At 41.9% G+C, this 26,012-nt stretch overlaps 1 protein-coding gene across 1 annotated transcript in view; it reads left to right on the top strand.

Moving 5' to 3' along the window:
- Positions 1 to 1,419: 1,419 nt before the first annotated feature.
- LOC310723049 (extended synaptotagmin-2-like) overlaps positions 1,420 to 26,012 on the top strand; it is a 27,087-nt gene continuing 2,494 nt past the window's right edge. Inside the window, exons 1-17 of the mRNA XM_083570874.1 lie at positions 1,420 to 1,505; positions 4,254 to 4,309; positions 7,808 to 7,928; positions 9,682 to 9,858; positions 9,964 to 10,046; positions 10,227 to 10,275; positions 11,405 to 11,494; positions 11,623 to 11,703; positions 11,993 to 12,094; positions 14,131 to 14,190; positions 17,150 to 17,224; positions 18,516 to 18,602; positions 18,780 to 18,929; positions 19,022 to 19,455; positions 24,062 to 24,154; positions 25,151 to 25,282; positions 25,450 to 25,555. Of these exons, the coding sequence (XP_083427000.1) occupies positions 1,452 to 1,505; positions 4,254 to 4,309; positions 7,808 to 7,928; positions 9,682 to 9,858; positions 9,964 to 10,046; positions 10,227 to 10,275; positions 11,405 to 11,494; positions 11,623 to 11,703; positions 11,993 to 12,094; positions 14,131 to 14,190; positions 17,150 to 17,224; positions 18,516 to 18,602; positions 18,780 to 18,929; positions 19,022 to 19,455; positions 24,062 to 24,154; positions 25,151 to 25,282; positions 25,450 to 25,555 (1,950 nt within the window). The 5' untranslated portion in view covers positions 1,420 to 1,451. The remainder of the gene's footprint in view (positions 1,506 to 4,253; positions 4,310 to 7,807; positions 7,929 to 9,681; positions 9,859 to 9,963; positions 10,047 to 10,226; positions 10,276 to 11,404; positions 11,495 to 11,622; positions 11,704 to 11,992; positions 12,095 to 14,130; positions 14,191 to 17,149; positions 17,225 to 18,515; positions 18,603 to 18,779; positions 18,930 to 19,021; positions 19,456 to 24,061; positions 24,155 to 25,150; positions 25,283 to 25,449; positions 25,556 to 26,012) is intronic.

Here is a 26,012-nt window from a genome sequence, read left to right as displayed (position 1 = left end):
TATGTTCTATGTTGTAGCTATAATTTAAATTCTAGCTATGTTTTTAGTTCTTGGTTGTAGCTACAAATATAACTTCTAGCTACATTCTAAGTTATATGTGGTAAATGTTTTTAGCTAGAAAATAAAATTTCTAGCTATATTTTATGTTCTGTATGTAATGTAATGTTTTTGCTAGGTTCTAAGTTTTAAGTTTTATGTCCTAGCTACATAAGTAACATTATATATTTAATCTATATTTATTGTTATAGCTACAAATGCAACTTCTAGCTATTTTCTAAATTCCATGTCATAGTTACAAAATGAAATTAGCAATGTACTAAGTTGTATATTTTTTGTTGTAACTACAAAATATCTTCTATCTACATTCTAAATTCTATGATATATGTCGTAGCTACAAAAGTGAAGTACTAGCTATGTTCTATGTTCTTGGGTGTAGCTACAGAAATAACTTTCTAGTTATGTTCAAAGTTTTATTTTTTGTAGCTACAAATGTAATTTACTTTTATATATATGTGTAATATTTAATTTTTATTTGTATAGCTCTTTTAAATATGCATTGTTTCACAAAACATAGATTTCTCTCAGAACACAGAAATTCCAAAGGAAACTGTTCAGTTTGAGTATAATTAATGGCACCCTATAAAATGAGGAAGAGTGGTGTGCTTCAGTGGCTGACCTGCATTGGATGATTTTTTCAATCACAATTAGAATTTATTTGTAATTCTTATCTCAAAATAAAATAATTTCGGGTGAAAGTACAGACAAGCGAAGTGAGATTATGATCACACAAAGTCCTCACAGGAGCATTTCATTTCAGCTCCATGATCCAGAAAAAAACTGATTTCAGACTGTTATAGCATTTTGATTTCCCATGTGGTAGCACTGACACTGTGTGTGTGTGTGTGTGTGTGTGTGTGTGTGTGTGTGTGTGTGTGTGTGTGTGTGTGTGTGTGTGTGTGTGTGTGTGTTTGGTGCTCAGGGTTAGCTGGATTTCTTTAGGCTGCAGTCTATTCTTTTATTATGATGTACAATGTGTCAGACCTCCAAATATTAATTTTATCTGTGTGTGTGCATCTTTGAGTGAGTGTATGTGAAAGTCTTTGTGTGTGAATGTGTGTATTATATTTGTGTGTGTGTGTCTGTGTGTGTGTAGCATGCACATTACATCACATCACAGCAATGCACATCACATCATGGCTTATCGTAGATGTTCTTGTATAATTAATCCAGTGTGTGTGTGTGTGTGTGTGTGTGTGTGTGTGTGTGTGTGTGTGTGTGTGTGTGTGTGACAGCACATCACATTATGGCTCATCATCTGTATAATGAATTCATTGTGTGTGTGTGTGTGTGTGTGTGTGTGTGTGTGTGTGTGTGTGTGTGTGTGTGTGTGTGTGTGTGTGTGTGTGTGTGTGTAGCTCCACGGTGTGTTGAGGGTGGTGTTGGAGCCCCTGATGGGAAGAATGCCGCTGGTCGGTGCCTTCTCTCTTTTCTTCCTCAAGAAGCCGGTGAGTGATGTGGCTGCATCCCAAATCCCAACCATGTCTATAACAAACAAACAAACAAACACTTATATAATAATATACATTACCATAGCAACCACCACCAATCTTTTACCTCAGACTAGTAATTATCCGCTTTAGCATGTCCACGTCCACCTGCTGTCTCATACACAAGTCCACTTCATCAGAGAGCGAGATGAGACGTTGCTCCGCCCCAAAGTAATTCTGTCGAAAAAACGGAGACAAACAAGACAGACAGACAGACAGGCAAAAAGACAGAGAGAAAGAAAGAAAGAAAGAAAGAAAGAAAGAAAGAAAGAAAGAAAGAAAGAAAGAAAGAAAGAAAGAAAGAAAGAAAGAAAGAAAGAAAGAAAGAAAAAGACAGATACACAGAGATAAAGAGACAAACAGAGAAACAGAGAAACAGAGAAACAGATTGACTGAGAAAATGAAAAGGCTACAGACAGAAAGAAGGAGTGAGAAAGAGACACTAACTGAAAGAAAGAGACAGAGGGAGGCAGACAGAAATAAAGAAAAAAACAGATGAACAGAGAAAAAAAGAGGCTGTCAGACAGAGGCAGACAGAGATGGTGGCAGATGGACAGACAGACAGACAAAGAGATAGATAGACAGCGAGACAGACAGACTGAGAGACAGACAGAAAGAGACAGACAGTCAAAAAGAGAGACAGACAGACAAATATAAAGAGTGACAGGCAGAAAAACAGAAAGAGACAGACAGACAGACAGACAGACAGACAGACAGACAGACAGACAGACAGACAGACTGACAGACTGATAGAAAGAGTGACAAGCAGACAGACAGAAAGAAACAGACAGACAGACAGAGATATAGACAGACAGAAAGAAAGACAGACAGACATACAGACAGAGAGAGACAGAGAGTAGGGGGACAGGCAGATAGACAGACAGAAAGGGGGATAGGCAGACAGACAGAGAGAAAGAGGCAGACAGACAGACAGACAGACAGAATTGGGGATAGGCAGACAGAGAGAGAGAGAGACAGACAGACAGACAGACAGACAGACAGACAGACAGACAGAAAGGGGGATAGGCAGAAAGGGGGGATAGGCAGACAGACAGACAGAGAGAAAAGGGAATAGGCAGACAGAAAGGGGGATAGGCAGACAGACAGAGAGAAAGAGGCAGACAGACAGACAGACAGACAGACATAATTGGGGATAGGCAGACAAAGAGAGAGAGAGAGAGAGAGAGAGAGAGAGAGAGAGACAGACAGACAGACAGACAGACAGACAGACAGACAGACAGACAGACAGAGAGAGAGAAAGGGGAATAGGCAGACAGAAAGGGGGATAGGCAGAAAGGGGGATAGGCAGACAGACAGAGAGAAAGAGACAGACAGACAGACAGACAGACAGACAGACAGACAGACAGACAGACAGACAGACAGACAGAAAGGGGGATAGGCAGAAAGGGGGATAGGCAGACAGAAAGGGGGATAGGCAGACAGACAGAGTGAAAAAGACAGACAGACAGACAGACAGACAGACAGACAGACAGACAGACAGACAGACAGAGTGACAGACAGACAGACAGACAGACAGAAAGAGAGACAGAAAGGGGGATAAGCAGACAGACAGACAGACAGGCAGACAGGCAGACAGAAAGGGGGTATAGGCAGACAGACCGAGAGAGACAGACAGACAGACAGACAGACAGACAGACAGACAGACAGACAGACAGAAAGGGGGATAGGCAGAGTGAAAGAGACAGACAGAGAGTAAGAGACAGAAAGGGGGACAGACAGACAGACAGACAGACAGACAGACAGACAGACAGACAGACAGACAGAAAGAGAGACAGAAAAGCAGACAGAAAGAGAGACAGACCGAATTGTGGATACTTAAAGTGCACTATAAAAATGCTATGTTGCTATTTGTTTGTTGTTATTTAATTTGATGAATCAAAATTTAATATGCAAATAAAATGCAAATGAGATTTTAATGGCCAATACAACCTGCAAATAAATGAACAGATACACCCAATAAAAATATGCAGAAGGCGTGAGAGAAAGACATAAACATGTACAGAGAGATAGATATGGACATTAGTGTGTGTGAGAGAGGGAAAAAGTGAGAGACAAAGGGGGAGAGAGAGAGAGAGAGAGAGAGAGAGAGAGAGAGAGAGAGAGAGAGGGAGCGTGAGAAAGTGAGAGACAAAAGGAGAGAGAGAGAGAGAGAGAGAGAGAGAGGGAGAGAGGGAGAGTGTGAGATGGCGCAGTATGATTTCTGCAGCAGCAGCAGCACATCCTCGTGTGCTATTACACTATATTGACCCGCATGTCTATGTGTGTGTGTGTGTGTGTGTGTGTGTGTGTGTGTGTGTGTGTGTGTGTGTGTGTGTGTGTATATATATATATATATGTGTGTGTGTGTGTGTGTGTGTGTGTGTGTGTGTGTGTGTGTGTGTGTGTGTGTATATATATATATATATGTGTGTGTGTGTGTGTGTGTGTGTGTGTGTGTGTGTGTGTGTGTGTGTGTGTTTCTGCACAAATGAATCGGCATCTAAAGTGCACTTCTAAGGAGTTTAGTAATAATCACCCATTTGTTTCTTTTCATTACCTCCAGCATGCACACACACACACACACACACACACACACACACACACACACACACACACACACACACACACTGCCATACCTTCTCATCCACTTTTCTGCTCAGTAGACATTCTCTAAGGTTTCTCCTAACACAGTGTTTCCTGTTTCAGCTCCTGGACGTGGGCTGGGCCGGACTCACCAACATCCTGGACATTCCTGGCCTAAAGTAAGTCCAATACACCTGTGTGCTAGCTGAAACCGTTAGCGCTATGGTCCAGATTAAGCCCTGGTCACGCTAGACATGACCTCTGACATGGACTGAAATCCATAGGTGTGTCCCAGACAGGTATCTGAAGAATTCTCACCTCACTGCCGAGCTCTTTGGGGGTTCCACAGCTGGGTCTCGTCTCTTGTGTGCTACTGAGAGACTTCATTTCACTTAGGAATTTAAACAAGATGAATCTAGAACAGCTAGCTGTAGGTTACAGAAGATGCCAGAATAAATAATCAGCTATTATCAGGAACTTGATTTAAAAGGCTGATGGTGCAGTAATCGACTAGACGGATATTCTAACGATTGTTTTCTTGCACTCGGAGAAGACTTTTACCTCAGGAATTAGCATTCAAGGTCTTTCAGAGTCTCGAAACGATCGAACAAAGCCATGAAAGTGATTAGCATTACATTAAGCTTATCTCGAAATGAACCGCTGACTCGGCCGTTCCACGTTCCTGAGGTGAAGTATGCAGAGGACACGTGTAACGAAACGTGAGGTGAAACTATGTGAGGTGTGTATATTGTTATTACTATTATTATTATTGTAAATATAACCATACACTCAGTCCTGTGTGAGGTGTGTGTGTGTGTGTGTGTGTGTGCTGTGAGCAGCTGCAGTGTGAGAGTGTAAAAGTAATGGCCCCGGGGGGGGGGGATGTACAGCATGGTGTTAATGGCAGCAGCGTGTGAACAGACTGATTCAGACTTAAGACTCGTTCAGACACTAAGTGTGTGTTTGTGTCTGGATCTGTCTCTCTCTCCTCTCTCTCTCTCTCTCTCTCTCTCTCTCTCTCTCTCTCTCTGTGTGTGTGTGTGTGTGTGTGTGTTTGGATCTTTTTTGTGTGTCTGTGTTTGGATGTTTTAGTGTGTGTATGGTCGTGTTTGGATGGTCTTTGTTTGTGTGTGTGTGTGTGTGTGTGTGTGTGTGTGGTTGTGTTTGGATTTGTGTGTAATTGTTTTTATGTGTGTGTGAATCTCTTAGTGTGTATTTGTGTGTGTGTGAGGTTGGTTTTAATTACACCATCTATTAGACTCGTGACATAATGCAGCCCTTAACACTAATAGCTTGATTGTGTAGTTTATCAGCTCTAGCCGATGTTGGGTGTCCGATAATAAAACCTGTAAAAAGTCTCTTAAGCACACACACACACACACACACACACACACACACACACACACACACACACACACACACACACACACACACTGCAAATCACAGAGGGGACCTAAGACAACAGTTTCATTACAGCATACGCTTCAAAACGTACAGAATGTAATGCTTAGTGTATGCAGAACATCCACATCTATTTATATGTGTGTGTGTGTGTGTGTGTGTGTGTGTGTGTGTGTGTGTGTGTGTGTGTGTGTGTGCATATACATATACAAACAGACATACTTTCACACACATTTATTATTTGCCTCAATTCGAACACATAATTCCTGACTCACAATCTCTTCTGAACATTGATGTAAATTTGTGGTTTCTGAGGCTGGTAAGTCTAATAAACGTATCCTGCAGCAGAGGTAGCTCTTAGTCTTCCTCTCCTAATGAGAGCCTGTTTCATCATAACGTTTGATGGTTTTGGCGATGATGTAATTTCTTGCCATATTATAGATTTGTACATTAATTGTAATAGCACTAATATGCCTATATAATATGGGTTGTGTGTGTGTGTGTGTGTGTGTGTGTGTGTGTGTGTGTATAAATGCTGACTGTCTAGAGCACTAAACTTGAGGTGGAAATACAGGTCAGAATCCTGAGCAGCTCGCTCTGACGTCACTGAGATCTGAGCAGAAAAGATGGGTGACGGATAGACCAGGGTGTGAACTGATGCCTTTAGACAACTGTGGACAACACACACACACACACACACACACACACACACACACACACACACACACACACACACACACACACACACATTTATATTTAGCCATGCCAGCTTATGTGGACAGAGTATAATGTTTCTGTACAAGCTGTAGTGTGTGTGTGTGTGTGTGTGTGTGTGTGTGTGTGTGTGTGTGTGTGTGTGTGTGTGTGTGTGTGTGTGTGTGTGTTTATAAGATTTATAAGTGTTTACACCTTTTTATCCTCTCACTCTCTCTCTCTCCTTTTCTCTCTATCTCCCCCTCTTTCTCTCTCTCTTCTTTTCTCTCTCTTCCCCTCTCTGTATTTCTCTCTATTTCTCTCTCTCTCTCTCTCTCTCTCTCTCTCTCTCTCTCTCTCTCTCTCTCTCTCTCTCTCTCTATTTCTCTCTATTTCTGTCTCTCTCTCTCTCTCTCTCCCATTTTCTTTCTTTCTCTCTCTATCTCTCTCTCTCTCCTTTTTTCTCTTTCTCCTTTTCTCTCTCTCACTTGCTCTGTTGCAGTTATTTCATTCTCCTGGTCATAAATCAAGGTTTTCTTGGGGCACACAGACATTTGTGTGTGTGTGTGTGTGTGTGTGTGTGTGTGTGTGTGTGTGTGTGTGTGTGTGTGTGTGTGTGTGCGCGCGTGTGTGTGGGTGAGTGGGTGTTTATGTGTGTTTGTGTGTGTGTGTCAGGGCTCTTTAGTTACTTTTAGTTGTTAACACTGATATAAGTGAAAATAATGACCAAATATGGAAATCAAGTGAGTGGCCATAAGGGTCAGAATGATATGAGTGGCCATTAATGTAAAAAATGTCATAAGGGTTGAAGAAATTGTGGGTTAATAAGAGTCAAAATCAGGTGAGGGCCATTAGAGTCAAAATCAAAAGAGAGGCTTGTTAGGGAAGTGAGGGCAGCACTCCTGGATTAGAGAGGGTTAAGGGCCTTGCTCAAGGGCCCAACAGTGGTGACATGCTGGCACTTGAACCTCTAACTAGAGAACTGCACTCCGTGGGTCCCGAAGCAACAGAGTGCAGGGCTGGACAAGATTTGATGGGTGCTGGCAGGTTGCGGGGGAATAAATTCATTGCGGGACTTCCACAAAATAGTCTTAAAAATATAAAGAAAAGAGTAAATTACTAAAAACAAATAAACTGTGATGTATCTGCTGAACAAAATCAACAATGGGAACTACAATAATATATACTGGTACATGGTCAGAAGCGAACTCTCGCATGGTTCATGTGCGGTAACTACTAGGTTGGGGGGGGGGGGGATGATAAAATCTGTACCGTGCAGGTCTCTACCTTACGATCAGCAGTCAGGAACCTTAACCATTGGCCTTCCACTAACCTGAGTGTTAACTGAAGGATTAGGATTAAAATCAGTTAAGGCCATTAGGGTCAAAAACCCAGTGAACAACCATTCGGGTTAAAATCAGTTGAGTTGCCATAAGGGTTAAAATCAGTTGAGAGTCAATGAAGGGCAATTTTTTTGTGAGCAGCCATAAGGGTCACAAATAGAGAAGACAATATCTATAACATTATTAGTCAAACTAATATATTGTAAGACCCACAGCTGTGTTGTGTTTCCATGTTGGCAGCGGATTCTCGGACAGCCTGATTCAGGATGTCATCTCCAGCTACCTGGTGCTGCCAAACAGAATCACTGTGCCACTAGTGGGTGATGTAGAGCTGGAGCAGCTGCGATTTCCCATGCCTAAGGTTAACACACACTCACACACTCTCGCACACATATATATATATACAGTGGGTACGGAAAGTATTCAGACCCCGTTAAAATTTTTCACTTTTTGTTATATTGCAGCCATTTGCTAAAATCATTTAAGTTCATTTCTTTTCCTCATGAATGTACACACAGCTCCCCATACTGACAGAAAAACACAGAATTGTTGACCTTTTTGCAGATTTATTAAAAAAGAAAAACTGAAATATCACATGGTCCTAAGTATTCAGACCTTTTGCTGTGACACTCATATATTTAACTCAGGTGCTCTACATTTCTTCTGATCATCCTTGAGATGGTTCTACACCTTCATTTGAGTCCAGAAATTTTTGATTATACTGATTGGACTTGATTAGGAAAGCCACACACCTGTTTATATAAGACCTTACAGATCACAATGCATGTCAGAGCAAATGAGAATCGTCAAAGGAACTGCCTGAAGAGCTCAGAGACAGAATTGTGGCAAGGCACAGATCTGGCCAAGGTTCCAAAAATTTTTTTGCTGCACTTAAGGTTCCTAAGAGCACAGTGGCCTCCATAATCCTCAAATGGAAGACGTTTGGGACGACCAGAACCATTCCTAGAGCTGGCCGACCGGCCAAACTGAGCTATCGGGGGAGAAGAGCCTTGGTGAGAGAGGTAAAGAAGAACCCAAAGATCACTGTGGCTGAGCTCCAGAGATGCAGTCGGGAGATGGGAGAAAGTTGTAGAAAGTCAACCATCACTGCAGCCCTTCACCAGTGGGGCTTTATAGCAGAGTGGCCCGACGGAAGCCTCTCCTCAGTGCAGGACACATGAAAACCCGCATGGAGTTCTCCAAGATGGTGAGAAATAAGATTCTCTGGTCTGATGAGACCAAGATAGAACTTTTTGGCCTTAATTCTAAGCGGTATGTGTGGAGAAAACCAGGCACTGCTCATCACCTGTCCAGTACAGTCTCAACAATGAAGCATGGTGGTGGCAGCATCATGCTGTGGGGGTGTTTTTCAGCTGCAGGGACAGGACGACTGGTTGCAATCAAGGGAAAGATGAATGCGGCCAAGCACAGGGATATCCTGGACGAAAACCTTCTCCAGTGTGCTTTGGACCTCAGACTGGGCTGAAGGTTTACCTTCCAACAAGACAATGACCCTAAGCACACAGCTAAAATAACGATGGAGTGGCTTCACAACAACTCCGTGACTGTTCTTGAATGGCCCAGCCAGAGCAATGACTTAAACCCAATTGAGCATCTCTGGAGAGACCTAAAAATAGCTGTCCACCAACGTTTACCGTCCAACTTGACAGAACTGGAGAGAATCTGCAAGGAGAAATGGCAGAGGATCCCTGAATCCAGGTGTGAAAAACTTGTTGCAGCCTTCCCAAAAAGACTCATGGCTGTATTAGATCAAAAGGGTGCTTCTACTAAATACTGAGCAAAGGGTCTGAATACTTAGGACCATGTGATATTTTAGTTTTTCTTTTTTAATAAATCTGCAACAGTGTCAACAATTCTGTGTTTTTCTGTCAATATAGGGTGCTATGTGTACATTCATGAGGAAAAGAAATGAACTTAAATGATTTTAGCAAATGGCTGCAAAATAAAAAATAGTGAAAAATTTTAACGGGGTCTGAATACTTTCCGTACCCACTGTAAAAATGTATCTCTGACCCAATATATACTTAAAAAATGATGTTTCAAGGGTGTTTCAATTCTTTGTGCCTCTGCCTGTGCGTGGTGTGTATTTACAGGGTGTATTAAGGATCCACTTCCTGGAAGCACAAGATCTTGAGGGAAAGGACAAGTTGTTCGGTGGTCTGATCAAGGGTAAATCAGATCCATATGGAGTCATCCAAGTTGCTAATCAGATTTTTCAAAGCAAAACCATTAAAGAGTGTTTAAACCCCAAGTGGAATGAAGTGTTTGAGGTGAGTGGGGATAAAGAAGAATGGCTCAATCATTTATTTAATGCTTGTAATACCTAGAATTTACATTGAGTGTGTTTTTGTGTATTACGTGTTGTATAACTCCAGGCGACAGTGTATGAACATTCTGGACAGCATCTAGAGATTGAGATTTTTGATGAAGACCCAGACAAAGACGACTTCCTGGGCAGGTACTGTTCCCTCACTATAAAATGCATCAGACTGGAAACTGTTTTGATGAAAAACATGTACAAAATATAAACATCATAGAAAAACATTTTAATTAACTCATTTTTTGTCATGTTGGATCAGTAATATTCTGTAAAAATAATGTTTGCATTAATAATTACTACTACTGTTTTCTTTTTTAGTCTAATGATTGATTTATCCAAGCTTCAGAGGGAGCAGAAAGTTGAACAGGTAAAAAATATCATGTCCTGTCTTCCAGAGTTAACCATTCAATTGGGAAAGTTGGATAAACCATTCTGTGGGGTCATAGTTACCACTTTGGGTCAGAGTCAACCCTTCTGTTCGGTCAAAGTCAACTCTTCTGTTGGGTCAGTCAACCCTTCTGTTAGGTCAGAGTTACCCCTTCTGTTGGGTCACAGTTAGCCTGTCTGTTGGGTCAGAGTTATCTCTTCTGTTAGGTCAGAGTTAACCCTTCTGTTGGGTCAGAGATACCCTTTATTTTGGGTCAGAGTCACCCCTTCTGTTGGCTAAGAGATACCCTTTATGTTGGGTCAGAGATACCCTTTATTTTGGGTCAGAGTCACCCCTTCTGTTGGCTCAGAGATACCCTTTATGTTGGGTCAGAGATACATTTTATGTTTGGTCAAAGTTACCCCTTCTTTTTGGTTAGAGTTACCCCTTCTGTTGGGTCAGTGTTAACTCTTCTTTTTGGTTTCAGAAGAGGTAAATCTGATCCAAATGAAGGGTTAATTCTGACCCAACAGAAGGGTTGACTCTGACCCAAAAGAAGGGTTATTTCTGACACCCTTCTGTTGGTGTCAGAAATAACCCTTCATTTGCATCAGATTTACCCCTTCTGTTTGGTGAGAGTTAACCCTTCTTTTCAGTCAGAGTTACCCCTTTTGTTTGTATCAGAGTTAACCCTTCTTTTCGGTCAGAGTTACCTCTTCTGTTGGTGTCAGAATTAACCCTTCATTTGGATCAGATTTACCCCGTCTGTTTGGTGAGAGTTAACCCTTCTTTTCGGTCAGAGTTACCTCTTCTGTTGGTGTCAGAATTAACCCTTCCTTTGGGTCAGAATTACCCTTCTGTTGGGTCAGAATTAACCCTTTTTTTGGGTCAGAGTTACCCCTTCTGTTGGGTCAGAATTAACCCTACTTTTGGGTCAGAGTTACCCCTGCTGTTGGGGTCAGAGTTAGCACTTCATTTTAGTCAGAGTTACCCCTTTTGTTGACTTATGATAACTGAATTAATAATTTAACTAGATGTATGTAAAAAAACATATTTATGGAATGTCTGTGTGTGTGTGTGTGTGTGTGTGTGTGTGTGTGTGTGTGTGTGTGTGTGTGTGTGTCTGTAGTGGTTTAAACTAGAGGAAGCCTCCAGTGGAAAACTGCACCTAAGGCTTGAGTGGCTTTCCCTGCAGTCAGGTGTTGAAATGCTACAGCAGGTATATACACACACGAACACACACACACACACACACACACACACACACACACACACACACACACACACACACACACACACGCACAATCTCTCTCTCGCTCTTTCTCACTCTTGTTTTCTCTCTCACAGGCATTGTGGAGTATCAGGACAAATGACTGCTTGTCTTCTGCACTGTTAATGGTTTACCTAGATTCGGCCCGGAACCTTCCGGTATGCACACACACACACACACACACACACACACACACACACACACACACACACACACACACACACAAACACACACACACATACACAAACTGATACGTCTGATTCCACTTGTGCATCACATCTTCGTTACACGTCCCCATAAGTGAGTCGTTACTATAGAAACGTTAAAACGTAAAAAAGTGTTGAAAAGTGTTAAAAATTGTCGGAGCTGCTGTTCTAGAAAACACATCAACACCTTCTGACCAATCAGAGCCCAGCATTTAGTATTGTTTACCTGTTTCCTGTGAAGAGCGTATTCGAGGGCAGCTTGGGCTGTGGGAACGAGCGAGGCAGGAGAGGGTCTGGGCTGGTGTTTTGCGAGGACTCATCTTTGCTCTGTAGATCGATACTTGTGAGTCATGCCAAATTAGAAAACTAGCTAACAGCGTGATTGGATTGAAGTAAACGACTAAGACACTAACGAAATCTAAAGGTGTGTTTATTCAAAAAGGCATGAGTTTACTGATAGCTGCATGATTCGAATATCATAATAATAGTAATAATAATAATAATAATAATAATATTAATAATATTCTTCATCATTATCATTGTTCCTCATAATGTATCAATTATCATTCATAACCCCATATAGGATTCTTTCTTTATTAGCATCCCACCGCTGTCAATGACAGTTGTTTTTCCTCCATACATTCAAAAACTCTTTAAGGAATTGGGGGCGTGGTCAAGTGCAAGTTTGTGAATGGAGGGTGGAGTCAGAGGAACTGATTGGTAATTGTCAGCCCTCATCTATTTTACTCTCTGACACTCACTGGACAAGATCACACTCATTTATTCATAAAAACTACACACATCCGTGCCACTCAATTCCTCTGGCTCCACCCCCCATTCACAAAACCACGAAACCATTCACCACGCCCCCTGCTACCACACCCATTTTAGACCTTTTAAAGTGTTTCTACAAAAATATTTTACTTTCCAAGGTTTAAATTCACAAATTACACCATAATAAACAAATCAAATTAAAAACAATTAGAACCATTACAGGAATCCTAATGGTTTCCACTACAAATCCCATCACAAACCATTCATTGTTCAACATTTAATCAATACCCACATGGTTTCTAGTCCATGTACAATCAAGGGGTAAATTACATCAGCTTCAAACCATAGTAACCAGTATAGAAACTTACTGGAGGCATAATAGTATCCTGAAGGTTTCTAATGGTTGCCAGTACATACCATCATGTGATTTGGCAAAATATGTTCCATGGGGGGAGTGGTGGCTCCAGCGGTTAAGGCGCTGGGTTGCCGATCGGAAGGTCTGGGGTTCAAGCCCCGGTATCGCCAGGCTGCCACCCTTGGGCCCTTGAGCAAGGCCCTTAACCCTCTATGCTCCGGGGGTCCCTTACGAGGGAAATATCAAGGTCCGTGACATCGGAGTGACGTGGGGCCACCTTCCCGTGGGCTCACCACCTGCAGGAGGGACCGTAAGGGACGGTGCTGTGAGGATTGGGCAGCAGTCGAAGGCGGGGGCCTGCTTAGACTGCTGCCCCCGCAACCCGAATTACGGATAAGCGGGAGAAAACGAATGAATGAATGAATGTTCCATCGGTTTCAGACAAAACATTAAAACACCAATTGGAGGCAAATTCGGGGGGAGAGCCTCTCAATGGTTACAGCATTCTAATTTCCATCAAAACCAATACAATTCCCATTAAAACCATTCAAAATTTTATGAGTGTTTTTAATTTGTATCACGTTGCAGCTATGTAAGTACACTATGTAAGCCCAAAGGTTTGTGGACACCTGGCCATAAGATTAGAGCATCCCAATTCAACATTGTGTCTCCATTCACTGATATAATAACCTCCCCTTCTTCTGAGAAGGTGTTCCACTAAATTTTGTGGAGATTTGTGAGATTTTATTCAGTCACAAGGGTAAAGCCAGGAACTGATGTAGGAGAGATGAGGAGGCTCGAGGGTGTGTTACAATTCATCCCAAAGGTATATAATAATGTTGAGGTCCAGAACTCAATATTTCAGGAGATCTTCCAACATATGGAAAGCAGATCTTCATGGAGCTGGCTTTGTGCACAAAAGGCAATGTCATGCTAAAACGGGTTTGGGTCTCTTAGTTCAAATGATGGGACAATTTCATGCTCCAAAGATGTTCTATACAATTTCCAAATACCTGCTCTGCTTAATCCATAACAGAATACATTCCGCTCTCAAGTTCTCAAAATGTCATCTGGCGTCCATATTTAGACTCGAGATGAAAGTGAAAAGAAGCAAATCATTCTTCCTGTGGTCTGGACCCTTGGTGTATCTCATCCTAGCTACCGCCATGACCAAAATGGCTAACTCAAGCTTGACCTTCAGAAAGATAACGCTACCGTCTTTTTCTTTTTTATTTCATTTTCTGTCTAAGAGCGAGCAGCTTGAGTTCCCTTCTGATGCTCCCAAACACCAGTACAGAGGCCTGCTGAAGGTATTGTAGCTTTTCCCCTTGTCGGTGTGTGTGTGTGAGTGTGTTTTGAAGGACATCTTGCTTCTCATCACTGTTGGTGGTTGGAAATCTTGTTCTCCTCATGCTGAGAAGACTTTCTTCCATCAAATTTGCTGGTTTCAGACCAACGCCATCCTGTTTGTGAGTCATTCTGCCAGGCTGACTAGTAGTGAGGCGTTTACGAGCGATTGGTTCATTTTGAACGAGTCGTCTGAAAGAGTGATTCGTTTGTTTTATACTAAATGTGCATGAGCAGCGAATCGCAAAATCTCTTCTGGTTATATACAGGAAATAAAATTGAGTAGTTTACCTCGTGAGTCCTCTGGTCCGAGTCGGTCGTTCTTTTGTCACATGACTCCTATAGACGCTACACAATGCAGTAGATCAGGTTTCCGAATCTTGACTTTATTGTTACAATAATTTACGGGAGTCACGTTACGTCACGGACCAGAAAATATGAGAAGTGAAGCTCCTGATCCGTTGATCAGAATTTGTCCTTAGCCGCATTGTCCTATTTTAATTATTGGAACTATATTCTACTTTGGTGGATGTAGACGTGTTGGAGGATCTGCTTGTACGAGAATGTACGAGATTCAAAGAACCAAGTCACTAAAATGATCCAATCTTCCCATCACTACTGAGAAGCTTGCTAGGCTAGCGTGTGTCAAAAAATATTTGATGAAATCCTAAAGGCTATGGTTATATCTATGGCAGATGTCCTGATCCATCGCTGAGCAGCTGAGAGTTAAAGATTACCATCAGAATCAGAAGTCCATCATCTAAATACAATCATCTACCACTTCCTGAAACTCAGACTTCAGACAGGTTCAGGCTTGAACCTGGGACATCAGAGTCCATGATGCTAACCATTACACCATCTCAGCAGTCTGTGTCTGATTAGCTTTGCTAGCAATAATGAATGGGGGGTGGGGGGGGGATTAGGTTTCATCAGGAAGAAACCAGATGTCCCATCTTCATCTGGAGAACACTCAATGTTCATTGTAGTTCCACTCAATTCATTGTAGTTCCATAATTTTTTGGTTTTGTTTACTGATGAATGCGAAAAGTGTTCATGAAAGTTGCAGCTTGACGCCATCGAAGCAGATCCATCTTCATGGTTCTTGAGTGGAACCTTCCACAGTAACCTGATGAATGTTTGGGTTTCTAATTAAAGGGAGCTGTTTTTAAAAGTAGGGGTGTCGGGATGAAGATGGGCAGGTCCAGAAAGAAGAAAGGGGCACGATCGTTGGTGTCTCAGGAGCTAGTGAAGCTTGAAAGAGGAAGAGATAAGGAGAGAAACATGGATTATTCGGTTTATCGGCTTCTCTAATATCACTACGATACCTAGCGAACAAGATGGCTAATCAGTAGCTAGCAAACAAGCATTAGCCAAATCAGATTTATAGCTACACAAGTTAAATATAAACACAAACATGTGTTGTTTTTGGAAAACGTATCCTTGTGTAGCATTTAGCATGTTGCATTAGCATGACCAGACCTGCTGCTAATCTCCACTGGGCATTTGGCTGATTGTGTGTGTGTGTGTGTGTGTGTGTGTGTGTGTGTGTGTGTGTGTGTGTGTGTGTGTGTGTGTCTGTGTGTGTGTGTGTGTGTGTGTGTGTGTGTGTGTGTGTGTGTGTGTGTGTTGGACCGGCATGCTCGACCGTTCTGCCTGTATACAAATTCATTGCATCTCATTAGATTGATCACTTGACTGATGTCAGATTTTTTTTATTGTGTCACAATGATTGGTGCCTCTAGTCTCTATTCTAGGGTGCCAATAATTATGGAACTGTTTATGGAGTACATTGTAATGATGTCATTTCTCCGTGATTACTACCGCATTGCAGTTCCTTATACAGAATTTATTCAGAAGAATTTCAATCGAAATGGTTTTGGATATAAACATTCGACTGGCTTGAATTTGCATATTGCAACCTGATTGGCTGGTCTGTTTTATAACATCATAAGAACTCTTCCATTATTGAGTATACTTGACTTGACAAAAAAGTTCCTGACTTTTTTAGATATTTGACTTTTCCTGGCCAGAATGCTGTTAGGATAAGAAATGATACTGCAGCACCATGTAAAAAGTGTGGAAACACCTGGTCTTGTATGGTTTTTAGGACAAATGCATAGGAACGAGTGGAGGAAGGTTGAGCAGAAGAGAAGATCAGACTCCCTCCCACCCCCCACCCCCCCACCCCCCACGCTCACACATGGAGGTTGAAGCTTAATGGTTTGGGGTTGTTTTGGAACAGGGAAGTTTGTAGACTTATGCAAGTGAAAGGAATCCTGATCCAACATGGCAACCATTCCATATTTCAACTCCATGTTATTCCTTCTGGACTGCGGCTCATTGGAACCGACTTCACCGTACAACAAGATGATGAGTCGAAGCGTACGTCCGAACACTGTAAGTGTTATTTAGAGAGCAAACAGTTGTCTGGAGTGATGTCTATCATGGAACGACCTGCCCAGTCACCGCTCCTAAATCCTACTGAACTGCTCTGGGATGAACAGGAAAATCTCCAACTAGTTAAGAGGTTTGGAGAAACAAACTGCCTGGATAACGATTGTATAAATCAGTTTTTCATGCTAATGGAGGAATTTTCAATCGAAAAGAAGCCTGGACTTTTGTTTATAGTCTTACATTACAGAGTGTGTTGCATAGAAACAAAAGGGTTTCTAAAAAACCGTAACTCAGTGTTTCCACACTTTTCACAAGCTCTGTATACATCCACTGATAATGTTGCTCTAGACATATGAGTGGAACTCAAAGCGATTTCCTAAAAGTGTCACATGACTCTTGAAGTACCCTGTTTTTCAGGGCTCAGGATGGTGATTCTAAATCAACTTTATGGACACTACGCTGTTACAGTGGTGTAAAATAATGTATATTTATAAATGAAGTGTTATTAACAGACGTCTCATGTTGCAGTCAGGAAGGAAGGTGAACAGCGACCCGAGCCCTTACGTTCAGCTAACGGTCGGACCGAAGACGTACGAGAGCAAGGTCAGTTCGCATTTGAAATTGAAAACGGCCGTTTATGCCATTTATAAGAGGTCCCTTCCCATCATATGTCAGCATGCTGTGGATTGTCCTGTATTAAATTCCAATTTACACTTAATGAAGCTCTTTCTAAACCTCATTTCCTCCCTTTAAACAACGTACACTGCAGTAGAGGTCCCACTTCTGTGGATACAGTAGTCCTTCGCTTTACCACGGTTCGTATCTGGCGCCCCCCGGTTTATCGCGGAATTGCGTTCGCCACATAACTAATTAGTTTGGCTGATTTTCCCGCTCTCTCATGTAAAGCACCAGCATCTACTGTGGTAATGGACCCGACACTTGTATCCCTATTCCCCAGACCAAAAATCCACCATGATGCACACATCCGGCAATTAAAACCGTCCGTGTGGAAACATAGCAAAGGTTTTTTGGTGTCTGTTTGTTGTCCTGATGATTTATAAAATTTAAAGCAACATAATTACTTTAAAACATTTATAATTCATCTTTATGCTTTATGTTGAGTTTCACTAATAACAAACAATAATTTGCATAAAGCATATTTGTCCTTGTTTTAAAACGTATTGAGAAAACGTGAAAAGTAGCAATTTAAGGTGTAATTAAAACAGATAAAAATTAAGTTGCAATTAATCACTATTTAATATTTTAATTGATTGGCAGCCCTAATATATATATATATATATATATATATATATATATATATATATAAATTAATTAGAGCAATAATGTATATACAGGTGATAAATAATCACCAATCAAGGACTTTCTGTAGACAGAGTACAGAATGTAAAGCCGGTCAAAGCAGTTAGTAGTTGCTAAGTTTTGCCAACAATAATAGTCTTGATCCATGTTTTCAAGCTTGATCAACTATTATTTTGGATTTGCCGTCTCCTTGTTGTGTTTGTTACGATGCTGAAGTAAACTGGAACACTCTCCATGGAGATATCTCTGTATACATTTAGCTGAGCAGCATTCTTTGCATTGTTCCAACTGTGTGTTTTGTATTGCGTGACAAGGTTGCAATCGGTTGTTCAGGAAACAAGATAGTTTAGGAAAGGGGAGAGAGGGGTTAAAATTTGGATGAACAAAAAGGAACTTTGCAAGCATGCCATCGGTCATGAAATGGCAGACCACGATTTGATCCAGTAGATCCAATTGGTTAAAAAACTGATCCATGTATGAAAAACTGTCAGAAGTTCATCGACCAAAGGATTCCATCATATTGTGGAGTTTATTATTTGAAATATCTGGTCTATTCTGCGTGTTGTCTCTTCAGGTTCGCTATAAGACGTGTGAGCCGCTATGGGAGGAGGCGTTTACCTTCCTGGTTCATAACCCACATACTCAGGAACTACAGGTGGAGGTATGGCGTGAGGCGCTTCCCGTGATGTCATAGATGATTATTGGCTAAAATCACATGCTACAATTTTCCTACCTGAACTCTACAAGCTAACACTCGAGGCACTCAGTAGCCAAGCATGATCTGTATAGCTGTTTAGCCTTATGCAGATCAGAGCACCTTGTCCCTGTTTGTTTTCAGGTAAAGGATGATAAGCACAAGTGCTTGCTGGGTAGGGTTCGAGTGGCATTAGGACGTCTCCTGAAGGATGAAGACATGACCCTAGTTCAGCAGTTCTCCCTGAACAACTCTGGCCCAAACAGCACACTCAAACTCAAGCTGGTGCTCAAGGTGAGTGTGATTGTCTGTATGAATGCTTTAAATTTTTTCCTTCTGAAACTTACACTGTGGTAAATGAGCAACCTGTGTGTTGTATTTTACAGATTCTTTGCCTTGAAAAAGAGACCACATCTGGTCAACCGTACATAGTCCAAGTTCGACACACCACCCCAAGCGCTGCAACATCACAAATAAACAACCCCACCACCACTACTACCACTACACACTCCATCCATTCAACACAGTCCACTTCCACAACACACTCCACCCCAACCATCCACACAACCCCCTGCAAGACTGTACCTACTGGGGTGACTTTGCGGGGTAAAAGAGGCTCGGAGGGCTCACCAGTAACCCTGGTTCAGACCGGAATGCAAATAGACTCCCCAAGAAGAGACTCGACACAAAGGGACTCAACACGTAGAAACTCGACGCCGAGAGAATCGACACACAGAGACTCAAGCCAAAGTCTGGCATCAGACGTTTCACTACCCACAGCCGCTCTGGAACTACAACACAGACTGGCACAGCTGCAAAAGTAGGCACACACACATTTACACACTTATGTTTTTTAGAAATGATCATCGAAACATGGGTGGCGTATAGGTTTGGTACTGACCAGTGAAAGAATTTCAATGTGTGTTGTAAAGTACATGTGACAAGACTAAAAGCACAATTACCCCTTTTTATTGACCATGTTAACTGTACTAGCATGCAGCTGTTGCTAGTGGCTAAAGTAGAAGAAATCACAAATATTCCCAAGAGGTAGCAACCCCCTTTTTTTCAACCAGCCCTCTTCAACAACTCATAGTTTTGTGAGCCTTGCACAGTGTGTTCAGTACTGGATAAATGACTGCCTCTTGGTTTGGTTAGTATCTCAAGGGGAGCAACTATTGCAAGGAAATCTCTCTAGCTTTCGAGGTATAACAAAAAGAGGACATAAGCAAAAAGAAAAAAAAAAAAGGACCAGCCAAATTTCCTGTGGGTCCAATTGAAAGAACACCTTCTATCAATTCTGTCTACCTCAAAATGCCCTTATTAATAGTATGTTATCTTAAGAAAAAATCTGTAGGTAACTCTGTGATCTATTCTTCCTCCAAGCCCTTTCTATTTAGCAACTAATGGGCTAATGTGCCCCAAAAGACCTGACATCGAATTCTGCATCACCACTAGATACACTGATCAGGCATAACATTATAACCACCTCTCTAATATTGTGTTGGTCCCCCTTTTGCTGCCAAAACAGTCCTGACCCATCGAGCATTAACAGCATTAACAACATTAACTTCTTCAGTAATGTGAGCTACAGGAGCTCGTCTGTTGGATCGGACCACACGGACCAGCCTTTGCTCCTTACAGCCGTCCATGACCCTGTCGCCGGTTCACCACTGTTCCTTCCTTGGACCACTTTTGATAGATACTGACCACTGCAGACCAGGAACATCCCACAATAGCTGCAGACTGCAGGTGCTCTGACCCAGTCGTCTAGACGTCACAATTTACTCACTCAAATCCTTACGCTCGCCCATTTTTCCTGCTTCTAACATCAACTTTAAGGACAAAATGTTCACCTGCTGCCTAATAAATATATCCACCCACTAACGGGTACCATGATGAAGAGATCGTCAGTGGTCATAACGCTATGCCTGAATTGGGGTACATTTGATCAAATGAAAACTGGAGATTCCTTGATATATCTATGTGAGAACTATTAAGTCTGGCTACTTATAAAACCATACTTGAGGAAGATGTCCTAGAGTACTACAAGGTCCGGATAACCCGTCCAGACTGGACATTCCCAGTGTTGCATCTTGTCTAGCCAAAACCTTTTGAATCTTTTCTGGTGTGTGTTTGGGAAGCAGTAAAACCATAAGCCAGAATAACCAAGTACCATATTTTTGTGAAGTCAAGTAAGAAAATGATGTTTGTCTAAACATGTAAAGGGTTACTTTAAACAAAAGTAATGTTTTGTCCCTAAAAACACCAAAAGGCATAGAATGACAAAACAATAAATCTTATCAGGATTGAATTGACACATTTCCTGGTATATTCCTGGTAATTAAATCTGCTGCATTGTTCTGAGGACTTACTGTACTGCGATATACTGTACTGCCTATGGGTATGCAAGCCTTATGAAGATTTGCTGAATCTAGTTTTATCAAATAATGATGTCTTTCTGCATCCTACTGTGATAACGACCCTGTATAACAGAGATGGGGTAAAAAAATTGCTTTATTTTGTCTAAAAGAAAACAAGGATCATAAAGATATAGATATTCTCTTTCTGCTGTTTTGCGGACTAGACGCTCTGAGAACAATAATGATGACAGACAGCCCTGCATTCGATGGGTAAAGCAAGTTTTCTCATTACCTAATGTTGAGATGCCTATTTGTATCCCCTTAATTAGAACCTTGAGGTTGTATCATGGATGCAGCTAAAATTTAAATTGGTGTTGTATTTAGATTTTCTGTCTGGGATGGGCATGAAAAACCCATTTTCTGTTTCTGGGCAACTGATGTTTAAAGGAGCACCTGCAGTTGGAACAGTCACAGACTTGCTCAGGGGTGAAGCTTTTGGATTTTGAATTGGTTGTCAATTCAAATCCCAGCACCACCAATTTGCCGCTGAGGGGTCCTTGAGCAAGGCCCTTAAACATTGATTGCTCAGTTGTATAAATGAGATAAATGTAGGATGCCCTGGAAAAGGGTTTGCCAAATGGCTCTTCTGTTAAATTACTTTTGGCATAGACAAACTTAATGTCCAGGCTTGAGGCCATCTTTGTGTGGGACTTGGCTTGTGCTTAATATTTGGTTTGCAAGAGTTTGCAAGATGTAAAGCTAAGGGTAAGGGCTTTTTGAGTGGTGCAACAGAACGTGTTTGCCCTGTTCTCTAGAGTTTGTGAGTCACTATTATGCTACAGCCATCTATTGGCACAAGTCCAAGGCAAGAAAACTGGCAGAAGAATGCCCTCAGCTAGAAGGACTGGTATACTCCCTATTCTCTCGATCACAATCACAATAGCCAATCGTATATATCTCTGAGTTTATGTATGCAGATAAGGGCAGATTGTATTTTCTTTCAAGTGTGATGCTCCACCCCCTGACATTGCATAAGCAGCAGTTGCTTATAAGATGCGGTCAACTGCCTTTGCACACCTCATGTCTTCACCCTCCTTTTCCGGTTGAGTATCCATCGGCCATGAAAAGTCAAGGGAATAACTGCATGACTCAGGACATATTTCAACAATGCAATGGCACGACTTCACCATTAACTGCTTATGGGCTTCAAAACCACTTGTACAGGGTGGTGAAGGGAAGCATGGATTCTTAGTGACTGTGGGCATCTGCTATTGTTTGGAACCAGTGTGACTTTGTATTGAACCCCGAAGCCATTTTTTATAATTACCTGCATGTTTTAGAAGGAAGACATGCAGGTAGTTGGTGTGACAGAGGCAGATGTAGAGGACAGGGGGGTGTGGAGATGGATGATCCGCTGTGGCACCCCCTAATGGGAGAAGCCAAAAGAAGAAAAAGAAGAAGCTATTTTTTATAATTGGGCAGCATTCATCGTATAAGAATGGTGATAGAGTGCTGCACAAAGGGAATTTTACCATTGTTACCAGTTAGGACGTCATGACCGTGTCCTGTCTACTCATATTGAAGAAACGGTCCCCAGGTGGTGTTCAAACTTTTTGCTTAGACGGTCCAGAGAATATCAAAGCTGTTCGAGCAGACGGGACCCAATCATGACCTTCTAACTGGTAACCAATCATTACCTTCTAACTGGTAACTATGCCGAAATTTGCTTTACAAAACAATCATGATGGGGTTCTAAACGAGCTTGGACTGGTTCCAAACAATTCCCGACACCCCAGGGTCACCAACTCCTAGTTTCAAAATTTCCCGTTTCCCAACGCCACGCTGTACTGGAGCTTGAACCAGTATTCCAGTGAATGTGACCTGGTTGGAGGGAACAGTTTGCCTACTTTCCTTCAAGCACTGACTCTATGGTTCTTCACATCAGTGGCTCCAACTGGCAGGATCCCAAATCTATTATAATCCTGACATAGCTCTACTCTGAAAATGAAGCTGTTGTTTTTTTGCTGATGTGGGGACTTTTTGCTGAGGCGTATGCTGTTTTTCCTATCAGACACAACCCAAGCCTAAGCTCAGGGGTGGAGTCGGGGGGTAGCAGTTAATGACTGAACATTGATCTGATACACATGACTTGGTTTTAACTCTTTCAATCTCTCACTCTCTTTTACTTCGTCTCTCTCTCTCTCTCTCTCTCTCTCTCTCTCTCTCTCTCTCTCTATCTCTACCTTTCTGCCCCCTGTCTCTCACTTGGTCTGCACCTCGTTCTTCCTCTCTGTATCTTTCACTCTGACTCAAGGGTTTTTTTTTCTTGCTTTGTTTGTTTGTCTTTCTGCCACCTCTCTCTTACTGTCTCCTCTTCATTCTCCCTGTCTCCATCTCTCTCTCTCTCTCTCTCTCTCTCTCTCTCTCTCTCTCTCTCTCTCTCTCTCTCTCTCTCTCTCTCTCTCTCTCTCTCTCTCTCTTCTCTCTCTCTCTCTCTCTCTCTCGTTCTCTCTCTGCATCATGCTTTTTATCTATATCTCTCTCTTTCTGTCTCTCTCTTTTACGTTGTCTCATTCTTTACAATCACTGTCTGTCTGTCTGTCTGTCTGTCTGTCTGTCTGTCTGTCTGTCTGTCTGTCTGTCTGTCTCTTCTTCACACTCTGTCTGTCTATCTGTCTGTCTGTCTGTCTGTCTGTCTCTTCTTTACACTCTGTCTGTCTGTCTGTCTGTCTGTCTGTCTGTCTGTCTGTCTGTCTGTCTGTCTGTCTGTCTGTCTGTCTGTCTCTTCTTCACACATCTCTTTGATTGTCCTTCTCTCTCTCTCTCTCTCTCTCTCTCTCTCTCTCTCTCTCTCTCTCTCTCTCTCTCTCTCTCTCTCTCTCTCTCTCTCTCTCACTCTCTCTCTCTCTCTTTCTCTTTGTCTTTCTCTCATACTCACTTGTCTCACTCTTGGTCTCTCATTCTCTTTTTTTTCTCTTTCTCATCCTCTTGTTCTTGTTAGCACTCTCTCTTTCTCTTTCTTTTTTTTCTCTCTGTCTAACTTTATCAATTCACCTCTCTCTGCAGTGGCTCCATGCAGTATCCTTTGGGGGAAGTGCAGCTCACTATCAGACACAGTTCCCAAAGAAACAAACTTATCGTTGTGATACATGCCTGCCGGTGAGATCTCTCTCTCTCTCTCTCTCTCTCTCTCTCTCTCTCTCTCTCTCTCTCTCTCTCTCTCTCACACACACACACAAATAATATGATCAGTGTTTAATAAAAAAGTCAGAGAAAGTTCATTGCGGAACTTTTCAGCTCCCACACATTAAGAACTCTGTCACTCGGTTACCATGGAAAAGTATATGATATGATCCTGTTTCCATGGTAACGCGGTACCAGCCCCTGTATGAGTTGACCACACAACTGAGTAAGAAATAGTACTCTCTTTAAACCAGAACTCTGCAGAAAACTGGAACAAAGCACTGGCACTGGAGACTCCTTCCATGATGCGTATCTCCATAACTGATGGCGATACGATTCGCATCTCGATGCAATATGACGATACGATACGTTAAAGATACATGAGAAGCAGCTCCTGATGCGATACGATTCCCCCATTACCATGCGGTTTTTATTCGATTCAACACAATGCGATGTAACAGAAAGAATAAGATGCCCTTCAATATGGTATTGACAGTTCACTTTTATTTCTTTGGTTCAGACAGACGGCAAATCATCAGTTTACTTAAGTGCCTTCTGACTTCTGACTCGTTCACAAACAGGTCTTTGTCTGAAGATGATGAAATAAAAGCAGAAGTTCTTTTTCTGTTCTGTCAGGAAGATGCAGCTCTACCTCTGCCATGTTAATCTGTAGTCTATGTGACTCTCAGCTACGTCTCTGTAGTGTTGGACACTGTGTGGTGTTTTCTACATAGAAAACATTGGTCACATATTATCGGTCACTTTTTAAATAATAAAAGTATAGTACATCTACTGAAAATTATATATAAATAAATTGTTTTAAATCGATGCGAATATGTTCAATATGTTCACGATGCATCAAATGACGTATCATGATCCACATCGTGGTACTTTTCTAAACCGATCACATTGCTAACTTTTATGCGAATTGGTGAATCGCACATCCTTAATATAGCGTATATATGATTGCAGTAACCTGATCTCACTGGGGAAAGACGGCTCAGACCCGTACATCCGTCTCTACCTGCTTCCGGATAAGAGCCGGAGCGGCCGACGGAAAACCAGCACCATGAGGAAGAACCTCAACCCCATTTACGACCAGTCGTAAGCAAACACACACACAAATTGCAAAATTTTACAAGCAAGACTCATATGAACTAAAGTGTAACTAACTGTAGTGTGTGTGTGTGTGTGTGTGTGTGTGTGTGTGTGTGTGTGTGTGTGTGTGTGTGTGTGTGTGTGTGTGTGTGTGTGTGTGTGTGTGTGTGCAGGTTTGAGTTCATTGTGTCAGCGGTGGAGCTGCACAGAAGGACACTAGATGTAGCTGTTAAGAACGCAGGGGGACTGCTGTCCAAAAATAAAGGTCTGCTGGGCAAGGTATATATAAACACACACACACACACACACACACACACACACACACACACACACACACACACACACACACACACACACACACACACAATCTTTTAGTTGTGACAGTTACTGTGTTTTTTGGGGGGGATAAACTGCTTTCTTCTACTTAAATCCCTAACCCATAACCTCTATACGCTTATACACTGACCCTTAAACATCTATACCCTTAAACACTGACCCCTAAACATCTATACCCTTAAACACTGACCCCTAAACATCTATACCCTTAAACACTGACCCCTAAATATCTATACCCTTAAACACTGACCCCTAAACATCTATACCCTTAAACACTGACCCCTAAATATCTATACCCTTAAACACTGACCCCTAAACATCTATACCCTTAAACACTGACCCCTAAACATCTATACCCTTAAACACTGACCCCTAAACATCTATACCCTTAAACACTGAC

This window comes from Silurus aristotelis, assembly GCF_946808225.1.
Source record: "Silurus aristotelis genome assembly, contig: scaffold_169, whole genome shotgun sequence".
Classification (NCBI taxonomy): domain Eukaryota; kingdom Metazoa; phylum Chordata; class Actinopteri; order Siluriformes; family Siluridae; genus Silurus; species Silurus aristotelis.
This window is presented reverse-complemented; position numbering and strand designations above follow the sequence as displayed.